Genomic DNA, 24,154 nt, shown 5'->3' on the forward strand with positions numbered 1-24,154 from the left:
CAGCATGACGCTCAGAAGCCCAAGGGTGGAGCAACCCAGGGTCCACTGACGGGTGAATGGATCAACACAGGGTGGCCATCCTCCCTAAAAAGGGGTGAAGCACTGACACTTGCTACACTGTGGATGGACCCTGAGAACACGATGCTCAGAGACAGAAACCAGACACCAAAGGCCACACACTGCCAGAATCCACGGATAGGACGTCCCTAGAGGAATCAAACAGGAATTGGATTCGCGGTGGCCACGGGCTGGGGAGGGGGGTAAGGGAGTGATCAATAAACGGTGCAGGACTTCCTTTGAAGGTGATGAAAATGTCCCCAAATCGACTGTGGTGATGGTTCAAGTCCCCGTGAATACACTGAAAACCAGTGAATTGCACACTTTAAATGGGTACATTGTATGATATGCAAATTATATCCCACTAAAGATTTTTTTTTTTTTAAAGAAGCATCTGAAAAGGCTACAGACTGTATGATGCCAACTATAAGACGTTCTGGAAGAGGCACGACTATGGAGACATTAAAAGGATCAGTGGCGGCCAGGAGGTAAAGGAAGGGAGGAAGGGGGAGGGAGGGAGGGAGGGACGAACAGGCGGAACACAGAGGCTTTTCAGGGCAGTGACACTATTCTGTATGACACCATAACGGTGGCTACACATCATTACACATTTGTCCAAACCCATAGAGTGTACAACGCCAAGAGTGAACCCAAATGTAATCTATGGACTCTGGGTGATGTTAATACGTCAGCATAGGTTTATCAGTTGCACCAAATGCACCATCTGGTGGGAGACAACTGTGCACAGTGGTGGTGGGGGCGGGGCAGGGGGTATATGGGCAATCTCTACCTTCCTCTTAATTCTGCTGTGAACCTAAAACTGCTCTAAAAATATAAAGTTTGTTAATTTCTAAAAAAAAAAAAAAAAAGTAGATGGAAAAAATAAAAATAGATGGAGAAAGACAAGTGTCTCCAGCACCACTATCATAAGGAAACCAGCAGAGAGTAAGCCAAACGTCATTGAAAACGATGACAGGATGCAGGCACCCGGTGCCCAGTGCCCCCACAGCCGGGGAGACACCCCTCAGCACTGCGGACATTCGGGGCCGGTCATTCTCTGTGTGGGGCTGTCCTGTGCACCGTGGGGTGTGGAGCAGCCTCCCTGGCCCCATCCACTCGATGCCAGGAGCAGCCTCCCAGTCGTGACAACCGCAGACGTCCCCAGACACCACCCAGTGTTCCCAGCGGGGCCGCATGGCCCCGGGTGAGAACCACTGAGCTAGAGGCCCTCAGGTGCGCACCGGAGGGACAGGTAGCCCAGCGCCCACTATGCTCACGGCAGCATCGTTTGCAAGCAAAACCGTGACTGGTTCCTACCAAGGCATGTTACACAGCTGCGTGTGACAGTTAAACGCAGGAAAGTAGATGCGTCTGCCACACACGTCAAGGGAGGGAGGATGGTTTCAGAGGATGGGAAATAAACGGAAGCACCCGGAGGGGGGCGCGGGGGGGAGAGGCGGGGCCGGGCTTCTGTTTTGCAAGGAGCACTGGGACGGAGGTCAAGTGGGAGATGGGGCAGCAGAGCTAAGGGGGGAAGCGGAATGCACCAGAATGGAAGCGGGGGGGTGTGCAGGGAGCAGCGGGGAGCAGGGGTGGTCAGGACCGGGCCAAGGACCCGCGGCTAAAGACGGGGGTGGGGGGGGGAGGAATCCTGAGGGAGCCATGGAGGAGCCGGGTTGCATACCCACTGGTCTCCTCTCTCCCGGCATTTTCTACCCATGATACCAGCCCCACACGTCTGTGACGGGTCTGAGAGCCCGAGAGACAAGAGGCACTCGCACCCACACACCCGCACACACACACACTCCCCCCTCCCAGTGCACATTGGACAGAGGCACAAGCAGGGTGGGCTGGGTACGGAAGGGGCCACGCGCTGGAGCAGGCTGGCCCAGGGCTCTGCCTACAGGACGGAATGCACAGGCTGGTCTGACTGCTTCCTGGGACCACCTCTGGAACATTCCAGAAGGGCCCCACAGTGGGCAGGAAGGCGCTCGCACAACCGCTTGCCATGGTGAGAGGGTGTGTGTCGGGTGTCCCTCTCCCCAACGCTGCTGGCCCGAAGCTGTGCACAGCCCCTCGGGAAGCGCAGCGGGGGAGGGCTGGCCCCAGGCAAAGGGACCAAATGTGCCGAGTCTAGGTTCCTTCTAAGACCCTAAAACTCCAACTGAGGCTACAGGCATTAATAAAAGCTGCGCAGAGTGAATGGCAGGCGAGCAGTACCTGAGGTTGCAGGTTCTCACGTTAAAATTAAACGTGCAGTTAAAATCCTGCATAACCAAAATTCCAGGTGAAAATCCCTTAAACTGCCTGTAGTAAAACATATACACATGGTTTGGGGCAGATGACCCTGCTCTGCAGATTCAGGTGTAAAGGCAAAGCCGCCCAGGGCATTTAGATCACATCCCTCTCTTTTAATCGGGAAGTTTCCCGGACATTGGGAATTCTGGGCACACGCATGGCACAAAGTGGAATAAAACACAGAGACCGCTTTACAACACAGCTTCCTCTCCGAAGCCTGGATTCAAAGCTCACCACAGTGACACTTCTGGCTCACTTTCTGCCCCCTCGGGGCATTTTGTGGGGATACTTTTCAGGCGCTGAGTGCTGCCCAGAGGTAAAGAGCACAGGCTATAAACACCCCTGGGCTTGGCAAGGGGTGGTTCTCCTGCAGGCTTAGAGGCGGCCATCAAGAGCAATGGAGGGTGTAAACCGGACCGCAGTCCCCCTAGGAGGGCGCGTGAGCTCCAGGCCAAGACGGACCTCCGGCCAGAGGAGGGCAGGGGGGTCTGTAACGCCTGATGGCCGGGCTGGGAGAGAAAGCACGTGAGACACCACGCGGCCTCCCCTCCTGGGGCTATGGCCCCAGCCCACACCTTCCCATCTAGACCTCCAGGCCTCCGCAGCAACCTGGGGTTCAGGCCAGACAGACTGATGGATGGACAGGGAGGGGAGGGAAGAAAAGGTACGAAGCAGGACCCCAGCCGTGGCACAGGGGCACATTTCCCACCAGGGCGGGGTGGGGGGACACGACACAGAGGCACAACCCTCTCTTCACGTCCCAGCCCATCCATGGGTAGGTCCTGACAAGTGAACTCTGCTCTCTGACCCCGCCGGGCCACAGCCGAGGCTATGCCCTGGAGCGGCATTTCGGGGGTCTGCAAGGCCTAGGCTCTCTATCGCGTGGTGACATCGTGATGTCACTGGCCATCTTCGGCCTCGTGATCCTGCAGGGGTACCAGAGCCTGTGCCTAAGGGAACGTGCCCTCGTGTTTTCTCGAGCTGTGAACTTTTCTCAGCTTCCAATTTCTAATAGGATAGGTGTTTTGTAAATAAAGTTCTACTACGACCTGAATCAGGACACACCCATTCATTTGTGCTCGGGGTTCAGTTCAGGACTTTCGATGGCAGAGGTGAGTGGACAGATCGCACAGCCCACAAACAGTTACCACTGGGTCCTTAACAGAAAGGGTTTGCTAATCCCTGACCTAGAGGGCATGTCTCCAGCCAGGAGCTCTGGGGGTGGGGAGGAAGGGACCCTCCCTCATGCAGCCCAGCCGGAAGGACAGGTCTCCAGGAGGAGACTGTCTTATTTGCCGCCTAACCCTGTCCTTTGGGAAAACGGGCTGACATTCAGGAAAAGCCAACCCAGCAGGGACATCTGGTGAGGCACTGTGTCACGAGTGACCCTCCAAAGGCCATTCCTAGGATGCCATTTCACCTGATCTTTCAGACTGCTTTCCTTAAGTAAATTACCTACTAAATCATCAGTTCTCAACTGGGGACAATTTTGCCCCCAGGGAGCACTTGGCAACATCTGGGGACTTTGTGATCTTTATGACTGGGGGAGGGTTCCTGGCATCAAGTGGGTCAGACCAGGGAGGCTGCTCCACACCCCACAGCGCCCAGGACGGCCCCCCACGGAGGATGATCTGGCCCTGATGTCAGCAGTGCCCAGGGGAAGGCCCTGCACCAAATGATTTATTGCTCCTTTACCGTGAACCAGGCGCGAAGCTCAAACACCAGCCCCCTCCCCGCACATCCCTGCATCCATGACCTCACTGAATTCTCACCGTGCACATGTGGTGGGTCCGCAATTAGCCCCACCTGATGGGAAAGCACAGAGACTGACCCTGGCCAGAGACACTTGGCCAGGGCACTTGGGAAGATTAAGCGCAACCATTGTACCTGACTGCGTTAAAGGCACCACAAACGACAGCCACTGCTATTTTTCCGGGCAGCCAAAAAAAAAAAGAGGCGCCAGATGCCTCTCGCCTTCGCCCAGGCTGGGCCGGCCGCCTGGCGTCCCTTCCCCCATTCGGCTCCCTGCATTTCCGTCAATCAAGTGACATAACCGCCAACCTATTCAACCTAAGTGAGCCGCCACGAAACCCTCCCATATCCTGGAGAAAGACTCAACTCTTGTTCTGCATTATTGGCTCCGTCGACCTCACTGCAGACCTTGGACTGAGATGCCGTTTCTTTATAAAGGAAAAACAAAAGAAGGGAAAGGATCTCGAACACTCTCTAGAACATTCCGTAAAAACAACAGCTCTCTTGCACCCGCTGGAAATTGTACTGCTTCCTATCGTGACTAGCCCAGTCTGTTTGTAGACCTGACTTGCTTCAAGGTGCTATTGCTGCGTGCCTTTGTTCCCCACCCTCCTGGCACCGTCCACACCTCCGGTGAGGCTGGGCCATTTCCTGGTCGCGCAACCTTGGGGAAATTGCATCACGGCTGAGGCCCGGCCTCCTTACCCGGAAGACAGAACCGGCTACGCATTGGCCCGCTGAGCGGGCTGAACGCAGAGTGAGCGCAGGGAAGGGGGTGAGTGGCAGTTAGAGGTCCCGTGGGAACGTGGAACCTTCTGAGAACTTCAAAAGCTGTGCTATGAGGAGAAAGGCAGGGTTCAGAGCTGTCTCTCAGCGCTGATATCCTGATGATTAGAGGCACGATGCTTATCATCACACTTTTTAACTCACACAGACGTTACGAAGGCTTTCGTTAGCCTTCGTGTGGATCACCTATTATGTTCCTGATGCAGGGAGGCAGCGGTTTGGTTACATGGGTGTAGACGTTTGTCAAAACTCCAAAAAGTCCGCTTAAGACGTGTCTCTCACTATATGCAAATTACATCTAAAGAAACAAGAACCACAAACAAACATTGTACTCTAGTTAAGGACAGGCAATGCTGAAGGGTTTAGTGGGTGACTTGAACCAGTGCCTGGAACTTTCTCTGCAATGCATGCCCCAAAATAAGATGGATTGGTGGACGGATAGAGGCAAGGGAGACAGCTGCAGTGATAAAGCAAACGTGGGAAATGTCAGTGCTAAGAGCCACGGGTAGGTGTTTAGGTGTTCATGGCTCTTTGAACTTTTCTGCATGTCTTTGAAAGTAAAGATTAAAATGCACGGTGCCCAGCCCACAGCAGGCACCCAGAAATATTCACTGCCTTGAACTTAAGGGAACTCGATCCAACCCGCCTTTGGATGATGCCACGAACTGTTTAGCCGGTGCCCGCAGGCGGTCTTCAGAAACTCGGTGGAAGGACCTTCTGCTGAACACAAAGACTGAGAGGCAAATCAAAATCAGTTTGGATGCTGCAAAGATGAGCCCCCGCTGGAGGAGAGGGGAGAGAAACAGCATCTCAGGGGAGCTCCACTCGCGGCCCTGCCTTTTCTCCACCCGCGCCACGCACGTGACCACAGTCAAATCCCCCAGTTCGCCAGCTCGGCTTTCCCTCCCCAAGGCGGGGAGCGTTAACTCAGATGCTTAAGACATTCAAGTCCTCGTATCTCGCACAGGAAGGAGGTTAAAGGTCTCGGAGGGCGCCTCAAGCCCAAGAAATTAATCATCAGGTCTCATTTTCAGGAGGCAGGCAGGATCCTCCCAGCCCTCAAAAAATCCTGGCCAGGCGGGGAGCATTTATTTTTCAATCTAGACACCAGATGGCGGCAGCACCCAGTTCAAAACGCGACAACAACAAAGTCAGAGAGCCCGACTGAACACTTTTAATCCCATGCGCTGTCTATGCCGAGGTCCCTACAGGCCACCCAACTCCAGGGTGGCCCCAGCAGATGGGAACAACACTTTCTGTCAGACCATCTCCCACTCAGGGAAATCCCACTCACAGCCTGGCCTGCCATCCCCCCTGCCCACGCACCAACAAGAATGGACACCCTCAGGGGCGCCACTAGAGAAAATGTCCCCAAAGTGGGCAGCCCACAAACCAAGGGTGGCCATTTTCAATTGCTACAGGGGCTGGGGGTGGGGTGGGGGAATCTTGAAGAAAGGAAACCTAGGAGCAGGGCCAGCTGAGCCCGCGGAAAGCACAAACCCCTGATCAGGGGCGGCCCCGCTGCCGCCAGAGAGGAGGCCCAGAAGTGGCGGAAATTCCTGATTAGCAAGCACCATCTCCGACTCTGAATAAGCTGATCCAAATTTCTAGAAAACCCTGTGGGGGTCGGAAGCTAAATAGGTGCAGACCGTGGGCCATCAGCGTGCGTGTTTCAAAGAAAAACCTGGTCCCTTCCGTCCTAGCGTCTCAGTATTGATTCTAGGCTCTTCCTCGAGATTCATCAGCCCTCCATCGGCCACCTCCAACTTATTTTTTCTAGAAATTATTTTGAGGGGAGGGTAAAAAAAAAAAAAAAGGTGGGGGTGGGGGTGGGCTGGGAGTTTAAAAGCCCCCAGATGCAACAGATTCGAGTGCCTGATGTGTCAGTCTAGGAGTCGAGAGCCTTTGTTCCTCGCTCAGACACTGGAGGTTTCTGTGGAGAAGCGGACCGGACGACAGGGGAAGAGTGTGTGTGCGGTGCCTGGATTGAGGCAAGAACAAAGGTGCTGGGCAGGCAGGCGGGCAGCCTGCAGGGCGGGTTTACCTGCTTGCCCCGGTAGAAAAGCCTCTGCAGGCCTGGCTCCACATGGAACAGCTCCTGGATCTTCTTCCTCAGCTCTTCCACTTTAGTCAGCCTGGACAAGGAGTCCACAGTGTGGGCCACCTTCCCATCCATGGTGCGAACCTGGATCCACATGGTGCCTGCTGGTGCTAGGAGGACAAGAGAGCAGGACCCCTCGGTCAGTGCTGCCGTCACCACCACCACCGGGCTGTACCATACTCAGGTCATCCTTGCTATGAATGTCCAGACTGTGGACACCGGGCAACTCTTGGAACGCCCTCCCAGCCCCGTAATCCCCCTAGACTGCCGCGGCTGGCCCAGTGCCTGGCTGAGTGAATTAAGGAGTTAATGCATTAGCACCGGTGGAGGACTGAGGAGGGAGAGGAAATTAGCGGAGAGGAAAAAGCATCCCGGACCACTCAGTCAACCCACCCTGCCTTTCACAGAGGGAAAAAAAACACCAGCGTCCAGAGGAGGAAGGGGGACACAGCCAAACGGTCAGGGGCCGAGTTTGTTCATTCATCCATTCATTCATTCCCTGGATGAATACTGACGCAAGAGGAACCCAAAAGTCCGGCTCGGGTTGGAACTTCAGAAGTCCCAGGGAACTCAACTAAGTGTGACCGAAGGGGAAGGAGCCCACCAGAGACCCGGGAGCTCGGGACCCCCGGTGCTCGCGGCCCCCCGCCGCCGCCCCCGCGCGCGTGCGCGACACACCCGCCCCGCGGTGGCCATGGCAACCGGCCGCCCCGTCCCGGTCGCCCCCACGCGCGCAGCGCTACTCACCTCAGCCCCACGGCTGTCCCGAGCTCCAGCCTGCGTTTCCCGGACCCCGACGCACAGCCCCGAAGCCCCTCTTGTTCTCCCGCCCGCCCGCGCGGGCCAAGCCGGCGAGCCCACGCCCACCCCCACCGCCAGGACCTGCCGAGGGGCCCGCGCGCCAAGTCCCGCCCCCTTCACTTGAGCCGCCTCGATCATTGGCTCCGCCGCGGCCGGCCGCCCCGCCCTGCTCGCTCCCCATTGGCCCAGACGCGCCCGGGGAACTAAGGGCGCGCGAAATCGGGCTCGGGCGCGACAATTGAATCGCGGGGCACCCCGCGCGCAGGCGCGGAGCCTGACATCCTCCCCCGCGGCTCGCCGGGCCCTCCCCCACCCAGCCGGCGCGACCCCCGCGGGGCGCCAGGGATGTTCCGCTCGACCCTGCCCGAGCCCGGGCTGCCAGGGGCGACTCCTAAGGGCCGGCAGGGCTGGGGGCAGAGCCCGAGACCGCGTGTAGGGCAGCCCTGGCGCGGGGCACGCGTGCGCCCGTGCTGGCCGAGAGTCCCGGAAAGTTTTGCAAAGTCAAGGCGCCGGGTGCGCCGAGTCCTGCCCGCCCCCCACCCCCGCCCACCCGCGCCCTGGCCCGGGCTGGCACCCCAATCCGCCTGACTGCTCACGATTCACTCGCCTGATTTTGCGCCGGCCCTTCTGAGGATGGCAAAGGAACCGCGTGTGTGGCTGGGACCCCGCGCGAACGTGCGTGCGATCCCGAGCGCCCGGACGGCCACCACTGCCCGCTGCGCTGCCAGCTGCTCTGATTTTTTTCCCGCGAAAACTTGGCGTTTGGGAGTTGCGGGGCCACAGGAGGCCGCGCCGGGGGCGGGCGCCTGCCTGGTGATTGGCCGCCGCAGTGGCGGGAAGCGAGAAAGGGGGTGGGGGGCGCCCCCGCCTCTGTCCACCCCCCCCTCCGCCCAGCGGGCCACGGCCCCGCCCAGCCCTGCGCGCTCTGCTGGGCGCGCCCAGCGTGTAATGGGGTCGGGTGGCGGGACCTGAATCCCCCCCCACCATGGGTGCCCTTCAGGAGCCCTAGGGATCCCCCCGGGGGCAGGGGCCCCCAGCGTTGAGACCCCCGACCTCCTAAGTCCGTTGCTTCAGCCCCTCTCCCCAGGCATGCACTGACCAGTAGGGCAGGAAGGCGGGAATCAATGTCTAAATTCTGCCGGAGAATTTGAGGGGACCCCCCCCAGGAGACCGCCTGCACCCGATGACGGGCCTCATCGCCCCAGCCTGATTTCCTAGCGTCAGGGCTCGCCAGCGCTCCCCACCCTACCCACCCGCAGGGCTTGTTTGCTGGTTTTTCCCGCCTCGTTTTCCCGCCTTCTCCGGGCTGTCCAGGCGGGCAGAGCTGCCCTCCCCCCTCCGCCCTGCCTGCTCTGCTCTGGCCAGTCTTGGCGGGCATACAGTGACCCATGCTAGACACCTACAAAGTGCCTGAACAGGGTGCTCAGAGCTGGGAGCGTAAGAGTGGGCAAGGTCGACCCTGTTGGTGGTCTCCCGGGATGTTACATTCTTATCTGGGGAGACCAGCAAGAAATGAATAAATAAAGCAAATCATTTCAGATACCGCACATGCAATGAAGACAGGACAAGAGCTGGAGAGTGACCAGCGGCCGTATGGGGGGTGGGGAGAGAGGGTACTCTGGTTAAGGTGGAGAGGTGGGCCTCTCTGAGCAGATGACATTTGAGCTGAGATCTGAGATGAGAAACCAAGGACAGATGGGTCAAGGCGGGAAGAGCAAACTCAGAGGCCGGAAAAGGCTTAGCGATGGACAGAGAGCAGGGCAGACACAGCAAAGGGGAGGGCCGGTGGGAGCTGAGGAGGTCAGAGGGGTGTCTATAAGACCTCGCAGGCCACCAGGAGGACTTTGGTCTTTCTCCTGAGAGCAGTGTGTAGCATGGGAGGGCTGTGAGCAGAAAAGCGATGAGCTCCAATTTATGTTTTTACAAGGCTTCTCTCGCCACATGTAGAGTTCCTTCTGTCTTGGCGCTGGTACTTCTGCTTTTGTTTCCCCTGGCGGTAGACAGATTAATGGCCCCCCAAAGATGTCCACATCTTAATCCCTGGAGTCTGTGAATATAGAAACTTCCATGGCAAAAGGGACTTTGCAGAGGGGATTAAATTAAACATCGTCAGATGGGGAGATTAACCTAGATTATCTGTACTGGCCCAATGTCATCACAAGGGTCCTAATAAATGACAAAGGGCGGGAGGGTCGAGTCAAAGACACAAGGATGGAAAGAGAGGATGGAGTGATGAAACTTAAAGGCAAGGAATGCGAGAAGCCTCTAGAAGCTGGAAAAGGCAAGGGACAGATTCCCTCCTAGAACCCTAGAATGTAATCCTGCCAACACCTTGATTTTAGCTCCATTTCAGACTTCTGACCTCCAGAACTGTAAGAGAATTAATTTGTGCTGTTTTAAAGCACGGACTTTGTGGACATTTGTTATAGCAGCCAGAGGAAACTAATACACGAAGTCCAGGTGCTCCTGTTAATTTTCTCCACCTTCAGGACTTCCTCAATGCAACTGATTGCATTTCTGGGTGCTCAGCCATCAGCCACATGGAGACCACGTCACAGAACGGGTAGGCAGGCCTCCCAGAGCTTGTGAGGCAGATGAAATCTTCCACATTGACAACAGCTGCCCCAGGAACCCAGCCTGCTCCTGGCGTGAGCATAGCATCCATTTGTGCCGGCTGTTGCTAAAACTCAACGTGGCCGAAAGAAGAAATAGACCATATATTCTTCATGTACATTTGGTGCAGGGCACAGCCCAGGCTCCTTGGATGAGGTTAAGTGACACAGAAAGAGGTGTCTGGCTTTCCCTGAAGAAAAGACCTGGAGTGTTGGGGATGCAGGGCCCCATTTCTCTAGTCATTTCGAGAAAGTCAGAGGGGTTGCTTGGGTTAATTAACTATGAGCAAGAGACTATGCAAAGCATCTCCAAAAGAAGTTTAGTAACTAGTTAGGAAGACAAGACATCGATGTCTGCAAAAGACATCACATCCAATAAAGCAGGATATGACAAAGAGTAAATGAGGTCTGCCAGAGCCTGGAGAACAGATACTTTGTAGAGCCTCTTCTGCTTCAGACCCTCCCCCTGCTTAGGCACCGGCCCATGCGCGAATTGGACACCACGAATAACTGCTAGGGTGCCAAGGGCCCCAGTTTCCCTTTTGCAGAACGATATGCTCTCGACAGTCATTAAGTCATTCAACAAACTTTAATTGTCCTCCCTTGCCTGAACCAGGCTCTGGGTTTGGCAAACAAATTCCTGCCCTAGAGGGACTTCCCAACCAATGGAGGAGACGCTGGCATAAAGATGAGTGTCAGCTGTGCAGAGAGAGAGAATGCTTCGTGGTGGCATCCGCGTTCACATGGAGCCCACCGCGCTCTGAGCATCTTCAAGACACAGCAGATTCCATGTCCTGGCCATGGCTATCATTTTCCTTCTAACACACACTGATATAAATATAGAGCTATTAAGGTGGAAACGACTGGGAATTCCCTGGCAGTCCAGTGGTTAAGACTCCGAGATTTCACTGCTGAGGGCACGGGTTCAATCCCTGCTCTGGGAGCTAAGAGCCCACAAGCTTCATGGTGTGGCCAAAACAAACAAACAAACAAAAGGTGAAAATGATTATCTGTGTAGGACCCAGCATCAATCTGTGAACCCTGAGAAGGGGGTGCACACACCCACATTTGGGGGCCATCGGATGGGGCAGAAAATACCCCTGGGCTCATGCCCTGTGCCTCTCCATCTGTAAATAGAGCTCACGATGCCTGCCTCACCACAGGGCCTGGAAGAATTCTTCCCACCCAGGCCCCTAGACCTCTGGCAGGATGACAGTTGTTCCCTAGTCGCCAGCAATGTTGGGATCTTGTGGTTTTCTTGTTCGTTTGTTCGTTATTTCCTAGGAAAAAGAGGTCAGGCTACCATTTCACCAACCAGTGAGGACTTTGGGATTCCCAAGCAGCCGCCCACTCCCAACAGCCTTGCCTCTCATCCTGGCCATTGGGAAACCCTTCCCGGAACCCTGGCTGGATGATGTCACAGACAGATGACGTCACTGTGGCCAAGGAACCGGGTATCTCAGTGACATGGGGGAGAGGGGAGGATGTTTCTCCATCACCTCAACCCCCTATGTCTGTGGTGAAGTCCATTGAATTAGTGCTGCCCAAGGATGCGGTCTACCTGGCCGGCTCCAGCATAAAAGGGCAGGTGGTTCTAACTCTGAACAGCACCCTGGTGGACCCCATCGTGAAGGTGGAGCTCGTGGGAAGAGGTTATGTGGAGTGGAATGAAGAAATTGGGGCATCCCGCGATTACAGCCGAGATGTTATTTGCAACAACAAGGCTGACTATGTGCACAAGACAAAGACATTCCCAGTGGAGGGTAAGGACAAGGCCAGCCGCCAACCTTAGCCAGAATAGGAACCGGGGTCTGGAAGGTAAACACATCTGTTAGTCAATCAACAAACCCCCGGGGATATCAGAAATGGGCAGAGGCCTGGTTCCCCTGGTCACAGGGAAAGAGATAGGAGGGAGAAGGCTAGGAAAGCTCTCCGTGGGAAGGACTGACTAGTCCCCAACTCTGCCAGGTTCAAATCTAAAGTCTGGACAGACATCAGGAAGCCTAAGCTACCAGGAAACTATATGTCCTTTCCAAAATATGTCCATGGGGGTGTTTCCGGGTAGTCCACAGTCAAGCAGAACACTTGGCCAATGCTTGACTGAACAAAGTTCAATTGTAGATTTTTTTTTTTTAATTTTAGATAGGGTAGCCTGGGAAGGTCTCTCCAAAGAGGTGACCAAGCTCAGATCTAGTGATGGGAGGGGGACCTGCCCAGATATCCAAGGGAGGAACGGCAACCTGCTGGGCCTTCATACTCAGCAATTAGGCCGCCTCTCTGTGTCCCAGTTAACCCACCTGGAAAATGGGAATAGGAAAAAGTCCTGCCTCCTAAGACTGCCTTGAGGACTTAATGATTTAATGGCATGTCGAGGGGAGGGCTCAGAATAGTGGGGTGGGGGGGGAGGGGTATACAGTAATGTTTGTTAGGTGTTCGTTTTTTCAACCAAAACACTCCCCCACCCCTCACCACCCACATTATCAGCTATCACCCTTCTCCATTTCCAAGGGAAGCATCCTTTCCCCTCAGAAGCATCAGCCCCAAGCCTGCGATGGGTTCACTCATTTACTTCACAAACATGTATTAAGCACCTACTGTGCACAACAACCATGGCAGATGCTGGGGATACAACAGCGAAGAAAACAGACAGGGTCCCTGGCGTCGCTGGGGTTGCCATCAGGCAGGGAAAACGCTCTAATAAGGGGGTTTTGGAGAAGTGCAAAAAAAAAATAAAACAGGGAGGTCACAGAGATGGGGGGTAGTGTGAGTCCCTCCCCGGTCTTCCATCACCACTCAGTCAATCAACAAATATTAAGCACCTACTGTATGCTGTGCACTGAAGGCCAAGCACTGCCAGGGCAGGGAGATTTGCCTGCCTTGGGACCCAAGGTGTGTTTGTTGAATGAATATGCGATCGAATCCTGCAGCCAGACCTCCAGTTTCCCAGGCCCAGAGCACGGGTGAGCAAGTCCTGGTCAGTGGTTTTGAGTGACCACCCCAGTCGCATCACCTACCCAGGGCATCGGTCTCCAGCGTAGCTGAGACCTAATATTTATGGGCCTAGGCTTTTTCGATCCCTAAAAATCACAGAGCTAAGCCTAGCTCAGGGACAAACAGGCCAGGTCCAGAACAAGCTCCCTGCCAAAACAATAAAGAAAGAAAAGAGGGAAGAAAAGATTCTAGAACCTTCTGATGGCATCGGTGTGTTTTGCTTTCAGATAATTGGTTAAGTGCAGGCAGCCGCACCTTTGACTTCCATTTCAACTTACCTGCCAGGCTCCCTTCTACCTTCACCAGCAAAAGTGGCCATGTCTTTTACTTCGTGCAGGCCTCCTGCATGGGTCGGGAGCACATTCTAGCCAAGAAGAGAAGGTACTTGTTGGTTCAAGGGACTTCTTCGGATTTCCACGCAGAAAACCCATTGCAGGTAGTGATGCAGAAGGAGCAGGGGTAGGGCATGTCCTCAAAGCTCCCCGGAGGCAGGGGGAGGCGGGCAGCCAGGAGACGGGAGGCCGTGACCTGGAAGAAGGGAAGGTGTTGGCCGCTCCTCCGGCCCAGTGATTTCGCAAACGGGGAATCAGAAACCAGGGCAGGAACTAAACCAGCGGCTCTCAACTGGGGTGATTCTGCCCCTGCGGGGGACACTGGGAGATGTCTGGGAACATTTTTGGTTGTCTCAACTGGGGAGGGGTGATGAGTGGGATCAAGAGAGTGTGGGCCAGGGATGACGCTCCACACCCCGCAGTGCCCCCCACAGGGAATGACATGGGCCCTGAATGTCCTTGACATTCAAGAATCAAGAGTGAGCAGAGGGACTTCCCTGGTGGCGCAGTGGTTAAGAATCCGCCTGCCAATGCAGGGGACACAGGTTTGAGCCCTGTTCCGGGAAAATCCCACATACCGCGGAGCAGCTAAGCCCGTGCGCCACAACTACCGAGCCCACGAGCCACAACTACTAGCCCGCATGCCACAACTACTGAAGCCCTTGAGCCTAGAGCCCATGGTCCACAACAAAGAGAAGCCACCGCAATGAGAAACCCGTGCACCACGATGAAGAGTAGCCACCGCTCGCCCCAACTAGAGAAAGTCCACGTGCAGCAACGAAGACCAAACGCAGCCAAAAATAAGTAAATAAATAAATGTTATTAAAAAAAAAAAAAAAAGAGTGAGCAGAGGCCCCTCTGTGACCCCTGACTGAGGGTCCTGGGTGCTCGGTGACTCTCCAGGAACTGATAATGGAGGTGGTGCCCCCCACCAAGAAGCACGGAAAGGGGATGCCCTCCATTTAGGGGGAAGGAAGGGCCTTGTGGCATCAGTCACCTGAGCGGAAGAAGTTTTTGGACGGCTTCTGGAAGCCAGGTGCAGAGGTGGAAGTAAGGGAGGGTGGACTTACATTGGCCAAAGTCACTTCACCTCCCTGGGGACCCATTTGTCATCAGAGTGTTGTGGCTGAGAGGGCTGGCATTTTAGTTTTCAACGTCCAAGTTAAAAATCCTAGCATCTCCACCTACCTGCTGTGTGACCCTCTGCAAGTGATGTGGCCTCTCTGTGCCTGCATTTCCTCATCTGTCAAATGGGCACAGAGATGGTGCCTGTCCCCTAGATCTCAGAAGGAGCAGTGAGTGGACTTCATGCAAGTTCTGGACCTTGCACAGTGGCCGGCAGTGGTGGTAGGAGAGAGCCCCAGAATATTAAGTCCCCATAAATCTTGTCACTGCTGCTGCTGCCACAGGTAGCCTTTTTTTTTTGGCTGCACCACATGGCATGTGGGATCTTAATTCCCTGACCAGGGATCAGACGTGCACCCCCTGCATTGGAAGCATGGAGTCTTAACCACTGGACTGCCAGGGAAGTCCCGGGTAGTCTTATCTGTGTAACAGGGATCATCTCTAGCCCGGCCTACTTCAGGGGGGTAGATGCTTGGAGGGGTGGATCAGATGAAGCAGACCTGAGCTCAAGGCCCGCTTGGCCACCTGCTCCCTGTGTGACCCAGAGCGGGCTCTGGCCCTTCTCTGGCTCTTCCCTCAAGAGTTAATCTAGGGTGCAGGGGGCACAAGGCAGGAATTGGGGCAAAATGCTGGTATGGGACCACACCTAGCTTGAGATCTCTGCCGCCAGATCCTTCACTAGCCGATGGCCTTGGGCAATTAACAGCACCTCCCAGACCCTCGATTGTCCTGATCTGTACAATGGGAATACTACTACTACTACTACTACTACTAATCTTTCCTCGATTGTGGGGATCACAAAGCACCCAGCACGATGTGTACACATAGGGGATGCCTAGTAAATGGGAAGAGCTCAAATCGTTATTATAGCAGCAAAGAGAGTTATTACAGATGTTTTCCTTTTTATTACCTATTTATTTATTTATGGCTACACTGGGTCTTTGTTGCTGCACACGGGCTTTCTCTAGTTGCGGCAAGCGGGGGGCTACTCTTCAGTGCGGTGTGCGGGCTTCTTACTGTGGTGGCTTCTCTTGTTGCGGACCACGGACTTTAGGCATGCGTGCTTCAGTAGTGTGGCGCGCGGGCACCATAGCTGTGGCGCGCGGGCTCTAGAGCGCAGGCTCAGTAGTTGTGGTACACGGGCTTAGTTGCTCCGTGGCATGTGGCATCTTCCCGAACCAGGGCTCAAACCCATGCCCCGTGTACTGGCAGGCAGATTCTTAACCACTGCACCACCGGGGAAGTCCCTACAGATATGTTTTGAGAGTACAGAAATATGGTGTTTTCTTCAGCTACTCAGTACTGTTTTAATCAGATTGTAGGGGGCAGGGTGAGGGCAGGAGTTGGTGGACCAGGGCAGAAGCTACTGCTCTGGTCCAAGTAGACACGGAGTCTTGACTCCTATAATCTGTCCTTCTCATAGCAGCTGAAAGGATTCAGGTGATGACCCTGCTCAGCCTTCCAGGGCTCCCACCTTCCACGGGGTAAACGCTCAAGGCCTCCCTGCGGCCCCCAAGGCCCTGCACCACCTGCCCTGTCCCCTCCCTGCCCTCCCCTCCTCCCTCTCTCCCCCTCACTCACTCTGCTCCCGACACACTGGCCTCCTTGCTGTTCCTCCAACACGACGGGCATGGTGCTGCCCCAGGGCCTTTGCACAGGCTGCGCCCTCCGCCTGGAACCCTGTGACAGGATCTTCCTATCCCTCCCCCTCATCCTTCAGATCTTTGCTTGGAAGCCAGGTCTTCAATCACCGGCATTGCTGATGCCCCCATGAACCGCCACAACCCCCACAGAAGGCAATATCCATATTAAAATGAACACGCACTTTGCCTCATCCATTTCCCTTCTAGAAAATTCTCCCATCGCTATCCTTTCACGTGTGTGACATGACCTCTCACTGCACTGTTTGTGGTGGCCAGAAACTGGCAACAGCTTAAATGTTTGTTGCTAAGTCAATTAAAGTAGCAGTACACAAAGGTCAACTCTACAGATACAGCAAAGAGAGAAAGAGAGAGAGACCAAGACACAGAGACAGAGAGTGAGGCAGCTCTCCCTCTCAGCACCTCCAAGTTACTGGGTTGAACGAGTAAAGCAAAGTTCAGAACAGCGTGTCTAGCCGTTGGTGGTAAAAACAAAAACTGCACAGAACTTCCTTGCAGGTGTAACAAACAGACGTCTCTTTCCAGAGACCAGAGAAACCGGCAACAGACACTGCCTCCTGGGAGGGAGCAGGGGAGGGGCAAACTTTTCCCCTTCCACTTTTTTTTTTAAACATCTTTATTGATATACAACTCACATACCTTATAATTCACCCCTTTAAAACGTCCAAATCAGGACTTCCCTGGCGGTCCAGTGGTTAACGTTCCATGCTTCCAACGCAAGGGGCGTGTGTTTGATCCCTCATGGGGGAACTACGGTCCCATGTGCTAAGCGGTGCGGCCAAATAAAAAATAAATAAAAATAAAATAAAATGTCCAAATCAATGGCTTTTAGTGCATTCACACAGTTGTACAGCCCTCACCACAGTCAGTTTTAGAACACTTTTATTATCCCCCAAAGAAGTCTTGCATCCCTTAGCTGTCACCCCTAAACCTCTCTGTCCCCTCCCCCAGCCACCACTAAATCCATTCTCTGTCTCTGTGGATTTGCCTGGTCTGGACATCCCTCCCCTCACCTCTTGATGGACCTTGGATTGTTTCCACATTTTGGCTGTTAGGAACGATGCTGCTGCTAACATACGTGTGCAAGGTTTTACATGGACGCGAGTTTTCATTTCTCGTGGGTAGACACCTAGGAGTGGAACTGGAAAAGATGGTAACTCTGTTTTACCTTTCGAGGAGCGGCCAGACTCTTTTCTACAGCGGCCACCCCATTTTACATTCCCACCAGCCATGAACGAGGGTTCCAATTTTTCCACATTCACTCCTCTCTGTGTACCTTTAGAATTTTGAAAGACGTGACCCGTTGCCTCTTCCAACAAGCAGTACCATTGGGTAGAGGACATGTCCCCAAGACCTCTCCTAACCAAGAAGTCTGAAAGAGTTGGCATCCTGACTCCCCTTACCTCACCCCCTTGCCTAACCTCATAGCTTATCCCTATCAGAAATGTACCATTAGGGCTTCCCTGGTGGCGCAGTGGTTAAGAATCCGCCTGCCAATGTAGGACACCTGGGTTCGAGCCCTGGTCCGGGAAGATCCCACATGCCACGGAGCAACTAAGCCCGTGCGCCACAACTACTGAGCCTGGGCTCTAGAGCCCACGAGCCACAACTATGGAGCCCATGTGCCTAGGGCCCATGCTCCGCAACAAGAGAGGCCACCGCAATGAGAAGCCCGCGCACCGCAACGAAGAGTAGCCCCCGCTCGCCGCCACTAGAGAAATCCCGTGCACAGCAACGAAGACCCAAAACAGCCAAAATAAATAAATAAATAAACAACAACAACAAAAAAAGAAATGTACCACTAAAAAAAAAAAAAAAAAAGGAATGTACCATTTATATGTCCATCTCCAGACCAGAGCAGAGACTGGACTGGTCTTCACTGCTATGGGTTTTCCTTGAACTTTGCACCAAGTTGGTACAAACGAATACTGGTTGAATGAATGAATCCCCCCAAAGTTTCATATATGCCAAAGGAATATGGGGTCCCAAAAAACTCCTGGGTTTGGAAAATCAATGTTGAGTTTGTGCCCTAATATTCTTGGAAATCAGAGCCCTGTGGCCACCCCACCTGGCCTGGTGTGGGGGGTCTCTCTGATGGGCCACCCCTGATGTCTCTCGGCACTTCCTTCAGGACCAGGACAGAACTGCTGGCTTGGCCTTGAGTTAGGGCAGTGAGTCCTTTAATGCCTGCAGGGTCCTAACGCATGCAACGAATTTTCGAATAAGACTGGAGGGGTTTAGAATGAAATGGGCTGCAATTAGCCTTCCAAGAGGAGGGAAAGAGTGGGAAGGCTGAAGATAGGCAGAAGCCAGAGGCAGAGGGTAGGAGGTGAGGCTGAAGGGGTCGGGGGGTCAGCCTGAGGTCTCCAAGAGGAATGGCAGTGAACCTAGAACAGTGTTTTTCAAACCTCAGGTCATGACCCACTAGTAGGGTGCAAAATCCATTTAGCAAGTTGCAAAGCATATTTCTACAAAATGAAAGGATAGGCAGGACCAAAATAGAAAAATATCAAAAAATGTCAATTTTGTGGGTTGCAAACGTTGTTGTTCTTAATATAAAATAAGAAAACAGAACAGAGAATAAAATAGGTAGAATAGAAAATATCAGAAAAAGTCCACTTGGTCGGTTGCCATTAATTTTTAAAAATGAAAACAGAGAATAGAATATGTCAGAAAATATAAATTTGGTGGGTTGCAACAGACTTTGTTTTTATAAAATCAATGTGTAGGACTGAATAGAATAGTATTGAATACGTAAAATGGGATAGAATTTACCAGAAAAAATAAATTTGGTGGGTTACAACGTTTTCGTTTTATATAAAACAAAATGATAGAATAGAATAGCGTAAGTAGACTAGAAATACCAGAAAAATCAATTCAGAGGGTCCAATCAAGAGTTTTTAAAAGAATAGATTAAATAGAATAGAAGAGGATAGAAGAGGAATTCTCAGCAGGCATGTAGCAAGGATAAGCATTATTTCATGAAACTTATTTCTCTTTCATAGATTTAGATGCCGATGGATATATAGATTTGTGCTTTTCGCCACAATATTAGAATCTACGTTTCAACTATGAGTTGTGGTTTTTTAAAAAAGAATAATATGTAACAAATACTCTATGTGGCCTGCAGAGTCTAAAAGATTCATCATCAGGCTCTTTACAGAAAAAAAATCATCAACTCTATGTCCTAGACCAACTCTTTCTTTTAAATTGTAGTATAGTTGATTTACAATATTACATTAGTTTCTGGTGTATAACAGTGATTCAATATTTTTATAGACTATACTCCATTTAAAGTTATTACAAAATAATGGCTGTATTTCCTTGTGCTGTATAATATATCCTTGTTGATCATTTACTTTGTATATAGTAGCCTGTGTCTCTCTCTTTATTTTTAGTGGAGTATAGTTGTTTTACAATGTTGTGTTAGTTTCTGCTGTACAGCGAAGTGAATCAGCCACATGTATACATGTATCCCCTCTTCCTTGGATTTCCCTCCCATTTAGGTCACCACAGAGCATTGAGTAGAGTTCCCTGTGCTATACAGCAGGTTCTCATTAGTTATCTATCTTATACCGAGTAGTGTATATATGTCACCCCTAATCTCCCAATCTGTCCCACCCTCCCCTTCCCCCCTTGGTATCCATACATCTGTTCCCTACGTCTGTGTCTCCATTTCTGCTCTGCAAATAAGTTCATCTATACCATTTTTCTAGATTCCACATATATGCGTTAATATATGATACTTGTTTTTCTCCTACTGACTTGCTTCACTCTGTATGACAGTCTCTAGGTCCATCCATGTCTCTGCAAATGGTGCAGTTTCATTCCTTTCTATGACTGAGTAATTTTCCATTGTATATATGTACCACATCTTCTTTATCCATTCCTCTGTTGATGGACATTTAGGTTGCTTCCATGACCTGGTTATTGTAAGTAGTGCTGCAATGACCATAGGGGTGCATGTATCTTTTTGAATTATGGCTTTCTCCAGGTATATGCCCAGGAGTGGAATTGCTGGGTCATATAGTAGTTCTATTTTTGGTTTTTTAAGGAAGCACCATACTGTTCTCAATAGTGACTGTATCAATTTACATTCCCACCAACAGTGTAAGTGTGTTCCCTTTTCTCCACACCCTCTCTAGCATTTATTGTTTGTAGACTTTTTAATGATAGCCATTCTGACTGGTGTGAGGTGATACCTCATTGTAGTTTTGATTTGCATTTCTCTAGTAATTAGTGATGTTGAGCATCTTTTCATGTGTTTGTTGGCCATCTGTATGTCTTCTTTGGAGAAATGTCTATTTAGGTCTTCTGCCCTTTTTTTTTTTTTTTGGCGGTACGCGGACCTCTCACTGTCGTGGCCTCTCCCGTTGCGGAGCACAGGCTCCGGACGTGCAGGCTCAGCAGCCATGGCTCAGAGGCCCAGCCACTCTGCGGCATGTGGGATCTTCCTGGACCGAGGCACGAACCCGTGTCCCCTGCATCGGCAGGCAGACTCTCAACCACTGTGCCACCAGGGAAGCCCTACTTTTAGTTTTTTGAGGAACCTCCATACTGTTCTCCACAGCGGCTGCACCAATTTACATTCCCACCAACAGTGTAGGAGGGTTCCCTTTCCTCCACATCCTGGCCAGCATTTGTCATTTGTAGAATTTTTGATGATACCCATTCTGACAGGTGTGAGGTGCTATTTCATTGTGGTTTTGATTTGTATTTCTCTGATGATTAGCCACGTTGAGCCTTTTTTCGTGTGCCTATTGACCATCTGTATATGTTCTTTGGTAGAGCAACTCTTTCTTGTATGTAAGCCCAAGAAGTGTCTTCAGATGCTCCTTCCAGCTCTTTTATGATGTCAAATACACATGGAAACAATATAAATGTCTATCCTTCCCTAGCGGTCCAGTGGTTAGGACTCCATGCTTCCACTGCAGGGGGCGCGGGTTCAATCCCTGGTCAGGGAACTAGGATCCTGCATGCCGCACAGCACGGCAAAAAAAAAAAAAAAAAATTATATATATACGTAAAATATGTATATTATATATATATATATATAAATGTCTATCCTGGAGGGGGAAGGATAAATTAACTATTTTGCAGCACATTCCATTGCCATCGTGGAAACAAATGAATCAGAATGACAGGCACCAACATGAACGCCTTTCAAACACAGGATGTTAAGCTAGAAAAGCAGGTTGCTGGAAAAGATATGAGGCTTGATTTATTTAAAGCATTCAGATATGTCAAACAATACTGTGTACTTCTACCACAAATAAATAAATGTACTCCTAAACAATACAAACATTTGCATGAGCATGACAAATGCCACACACACACACACGCTTGTAAAAGTATTAAGTTCCTCTGGAAGAAGATACAGGAAGTCAGCAGAAGTGAAGAGCAAATCATTGGAAGCGCACTCCACCTCACAACAAATCTTTTATTTTATTTCATTTATTTATTTATTTTTTGGTCACATGGCTTGCAGGATCTTAGTTCCCTGGCCAGGGATCAAACCTGGGCCTCGGCAGTGAGAGCGCCAAGTCCTAGTCCCTGGACGGCCAGAGAATTCCCTCGAATCTTTTACAGTAGTACCCACAAATAAAAAGCCAAATGTTACCCAAGCCACACATTAAACATAACGTATATGTGACTTTATTTGCAATCCAGCAGCTAACCAATTGATATAAAGGCTGCTTTTTGAAGCCTTTATTTAAACACGTTACGTAATTTCAACTCTACAGTTTTCATGATTCAGAGCCCATGATATTTTCTCCTTAAGTCTGAACTACTTGGGTAAGCCCTAGGTCTGGGCTTAGACCATAAGACGTTCCCTGTCTTCCAGAAAACTAAGACTCAGAGAAGTCAAGGCACTGGTACAAGGTCACAGAGCAAGTGAGTCGTGGAGCTGGGGATAAAGCCAGGGCCTTGTGAATTTCTTAGGTCTATTTTACAGACAAGGAAATTGACAGTCAGAATGGCAAAGGATTTTGATTAAATGGCAAAGCTGGGAATGACTTTGGGCTGCAAAATCCCCAAGACTCCAGATTCCATCCCAGTGCCTCTTACTAGGAGAGTCCCAAAGGCTCAAGCCTTTGGTGGACTGTTGGGTGAGCAAGTGGATCTTGTGGCCGCAATGCCTCACAATTGTCCATTCCCCCCACCCCCTTCTAGAATCCTCTGGTCGTGGAGGCCAAGAAAAAGATCTACTACAATTGCTGCAGACAGGGCACCATCTGCCTGCAGATCCAGATGGAAAAGAACATCTTCACGCCAGGGGAGAGGGTCATTTTCACCACGGAAATCAACAACCAGACCAGCAAGCGCATCAAGACGGTCATCTTCGCCCTCTACGCCCACGTTCAGTACGAGGGCTTCACACCCAATGCAGAGCGACACTCAAGGGTGGACAGCAGTGAGCTGCTTCGGCAGGAGGCCAACACCCAAATCACACCCTTCAACACCACCAAGATCGTCAGCACTTTCTACCTCCCGCCCGTGCTGTCCGTGAGCTGCGGCACACGGGACAGCGAGATCATGAACACCTACTACGAGTTGGTCAGCACCGTCCACCTGCCCTGGTCCCTGACCAGTGTCAAGGTCAAGGTGCCCATCATTATCACCAGAGCCCCCGTGGACTCAGACAGCTGCGGGCTGCTGGACGGGAGCAGTGTTATCGTGAGCCTGGATCATCAGAATTAAATGCCCAAACGTCTAAATATTTCAAGTTTTATCAAACTCTAAGGCAGGTCCTTCCTTTGCCTCGTGCAGATGGCCATCAGATGAGTCCAGGCTTGGGCAGCACGTAGTCTGAAACTTGCCAAGCTCCAGCCGTGCAGTCCTCCATTTCTCCCATCCCAAGAAAGATCACTCAATACCAGTAGAGGACAAAGCCTTCCAGGACCGCACCCCAGTTAGCACCCCAGACCCATCTGCTTGCTGGCTCTTACAGTGCCAAGACCAGGGATCCCCAACTGGGAGCGACTCTGCCCTCCAGAGGACACTGGCAAAGCCTGGTTGTATCGGTTATCCCAATTGAGGGGAGCAGGGTGCGCTCCTGGCATCCAGGGGGTGGGGGCTAGGGATGCTGCTCTGTGCCGCACAGTGCCCAGGACGGTCTCCCACAGAGAATGGCCCAGCTCCAGATGTCAGCAGTACCGAGGTGGGGAGACCCGGGTTGGGGCCATTTATGGGGACGGATGGTTGCTGAGTCCCCAGGCTGGGTCTGGGAGCCTCTTATCGTATCCCTCGTCCACTCACAGTCCCCCTCCCCGGCTCCCCCACCACATTCAGGGTAAAAGCCCAAGTCCTCCCAGCACATCCACCCACGTCCAATCTATCAGCAAGCCATAGGGGCCCCTCTCCAAAATCTCCCCAGAATCCGCCTATCTCTCTGCCCTCCTCTGCATCCAGCTTTCCTCCCATCCATCCCCTGGACCAGGGCGGTCACCTGCACCTGGGTCTCCTGACCCCTGACCTGGATCCCCACATTCTGTCCTTTCTGCAAATAAAAATCCAGGACCCCCAATTAGACTTGAATTTCAGAAGAATAATTTTTTAGCATAAGTATGTCCCTCACCACAGCTGGTATCTACTTATGCTTTAAAAAATCATTCGTTGTTTACCTGATATGCCAGT

The 24,154-nt window shown here is 52.2% G+C and overlaps 2 protein-coding genes across 3 annotated transcripts in view; one reads left to right on the top strand and one right to left on the bottom strand.

Annotated features, from left to right (window-relative positions):
• UHRF1 (ubiquitin like with PHD and ring finger domains 1) overlaps window positions 1-7,090 on the bottom strand; it is a gene marked incomplete at its 5' end in the record, with an annotated part of 31,524 nt that extends 24,434 nt beyond the window's left edge. For both annotated transcript variants that reach the window (XM_082651007.1, XM_082651006.1), the window contains one exon: window positions 6,938-7,090. In XM_082651007.1, the coding sequence (XP_082507133.1) occupies window positions 6,938-7,090 (153 nt within the window). The remainder of the gene's footprint in view (window positions 1-6,937) is intronic.
• A 4,827-nt stretch (window positions 7,091-11,917) lies between these two features.
• Window positions 11,918-23,218, top strand: ARRDC5 (arrestin domain containing 5; the record flags this gene model as incomplete). Its single annotated transcript, XM_082650407.1, is given in 4 exon segments — window positions 11,918-12,190; window positions 12,192-12,225; window positions 13,626-13,834; window positions 22,691-23,218. Coding segments are annotated over 4 exon segments (1,044 nt in total).
• Window positions 23,219-24,154: the final 936 nt, after the last annotated feature.

The sequence above is a fragment of the Grampus griseus genome (genome assembly GCF_964374135.1).
Source record: "Grampus griseus genome assembly, chromosome: 3".
Lineage (NCBI taxonomy): Eukaryota > Metazoa > Chordata > Mammalia > Artiodactyla > Delphinidae > Grampus > Grampus griseus.